The 1,858-nt window shown below is 34.2% G+C and overlaps 1 protein-coding gene across 1 annotated transcript in view; it reads left to right on the top strand.

The window, feature by feature from the left end:
- Positions 1-1,583, top strand: part of LOC110028478 (programmed cell death protein 2) — an 18,580-nt gene extending 16,997 nt beyond the window's left edge. Inside the window, exons 10-12 of the mRNA XM_020730343.1 lie at positions 61-175; positions 1,047-1,231; positions 1,413-1,583. Of these exons, the coding sequence (XP_020586002.1) occupies positions 61-175; positions 1,047-1,211 (280 nt within the window). The 3' untranslated portion in view covers positions 1,212-1,231; positions 1,413-1,583. The remainder of the gene's footprint in view (positions 1-60; positions 176-1,046; positions 1,232-1,412) is intronic.
- Positions 1,584-1,858: the final 275 nt, after the last annotated feature.

The following is a 1,858-nucleotide window of genomic DNA, read 5'->3' as shown; positions in this document are numbered from 1 at the left end:
TTTTTTTTCTGAAAACTGTATTAAATTTTAATTCTTATTCGAACATGTAAAATTTTATAGATATTGCCGGGATCTGGTTGCCAAACCGTTGTGGCCTTTGTCAATTGGGCGGCCATCTAAAGCAGATATTCCCAGATGCAGCTACTGTAAAGGCCCTCTTTCCTTTGAATTTCAGGTAGTGCTCTAATCTTCTATCATAAGGCTCTGCCAAATCTTTTCTATTGTTTTAGTATGCGTGAACTTTGTGCAATTAGAAGGCAAAGTTAGATACTTCTTAATTTAAAAAATCTTCTATTTTCATTGGAGATGGTATTTTTTTTTTCTCACGACGTATTGAACTTATTTTTGTACTTTTTATGGGGAAAATGGTAAGTTTATAGCAAAATGCCTCACTTAAACCCTCAAGTTTTTTAATCTTGCTTGCACGTCTTGCTAGTCATGTTCAAAATAGTGCTAATCTTTATATATGTAAATATATACAGATTAGACCCCTGGGGTCGAGGGTTCAATCCCACTAGTGTGCGGATCTATCAAGTGGTTAGGCACATGAGGTTGGTTAGGGGCTTGTATCATAGCCTCTGACCAATCTTTTTTTGATATATATATATATACATATATCTATTAAAGTGCCAATACATGGGCCCATTAATTTCAGAGTATATAAAAGTGTCAAATTAGTCCATAGACTCTTTAAATATGGAAAATCTGGATTGAAATAAAGAACTATTTTAACTCTCACTAAAACAATGTTGGGACTAAATTAACACTATTGAGACTCTGGTACTAAATTTGCCCTACAGAGTCAAAGGAACATTTTGACACCCCTCTCTCTCTCTCTCTCTCTTTATATATATATATATAGCTAAGGTTCCTAATGTTCCTAATGTTCCTAATGTTCCTAATGTTCCTAATGTTCCTAATGTTCCTAATGTTCCTAATGTTCCTAATGTTCCTAATGTTCCTAATGTTCCTAATGTTCCTAATGTTCCTAATGTTTCTTAATTATATGGCTGTCATCTAAAAAAGTTCATTTGGCTTGATTTCAGATTATGCCTCAGTTGCTCTTCTATTTCGGCGTAAATAATTATCCTGATTCCCTTGATTGGGGAACTATTGCCGCGTACACTTGTTTGGCTTCGTGCGATGCTAGCATAAGCTATATGGAGGAATTTGCATGGGTTCAGCTATATCCTACCGCAACAGTAGTATAATTCATTAGGGGCTAACCCAGGTTTGAATTCATAACTCAATTTCTCGAGTCCATGGTTCGTTTATTGAGACATTGTGACATGGCAGTCATTTAATCATTATTATTAAATATATAAATAGTCAAGAATTGTCATGTATATTATTGTTTTCTGCTGTGATTAATTGATTGCCACTTCTTTATTTTTTATTTTTTTGCTTTGCAGAATTATTCTGCTTATTACTTCTTGCAATACGAGCCGTGCAGTCGCCCCTGTGCTTCTACGGACAATCTGATTCATTTTAACAGCCGTTTTTGCTGCATCTTAAGGGTGGTGGTTGTTTTAAATGCTATATTAGATAGCGATGCTATTTAAATAATTGTATTATTCAAATAAAGTTTTTTTTTTTAATGAACTTTGCTTGTTGTAATATTATTTTATTAAAATAGTGCAGTGTTATCTTAAAATATCAAATGGGGATTAGGATTATTTATGCGGGCATTTACGGAAAAAAATTGCGTGCGATATACATACGCAGCGCTGCGCACGATATTGGGGTTATATCGAGGGTATAAGGGGGTTATATCTGCAGTATAACCCCTTGTAACCTACCTGTAACCTCAAATAAGTTTCGCGCTTCTGTTATCATATATTAAGAATTTATTAGTAGG

This window comes from Phalaenopsis equestris, unplaced genomic scaffold, assembly GCF_001263595.1.
Source record: "Phalaenopsis equestris unplaced genomic scaffold, ASM126359v1 Scaffold000511, whole genome shotgun sequence".
Taxonomy (NCBI): domain Eukaryota; kingdom Viridiplantae; phylum Streptophyta; class Magnoliopsida; order Asparagales; family Orchidaceae; genus Phalaenopsis; species Phalaenopsis equestris.
The sequence above is the reverse complement of the archived record's forward strand: the minus strand, read 5'-3'. Positions and strand labels throughout refer to the sequence as shown.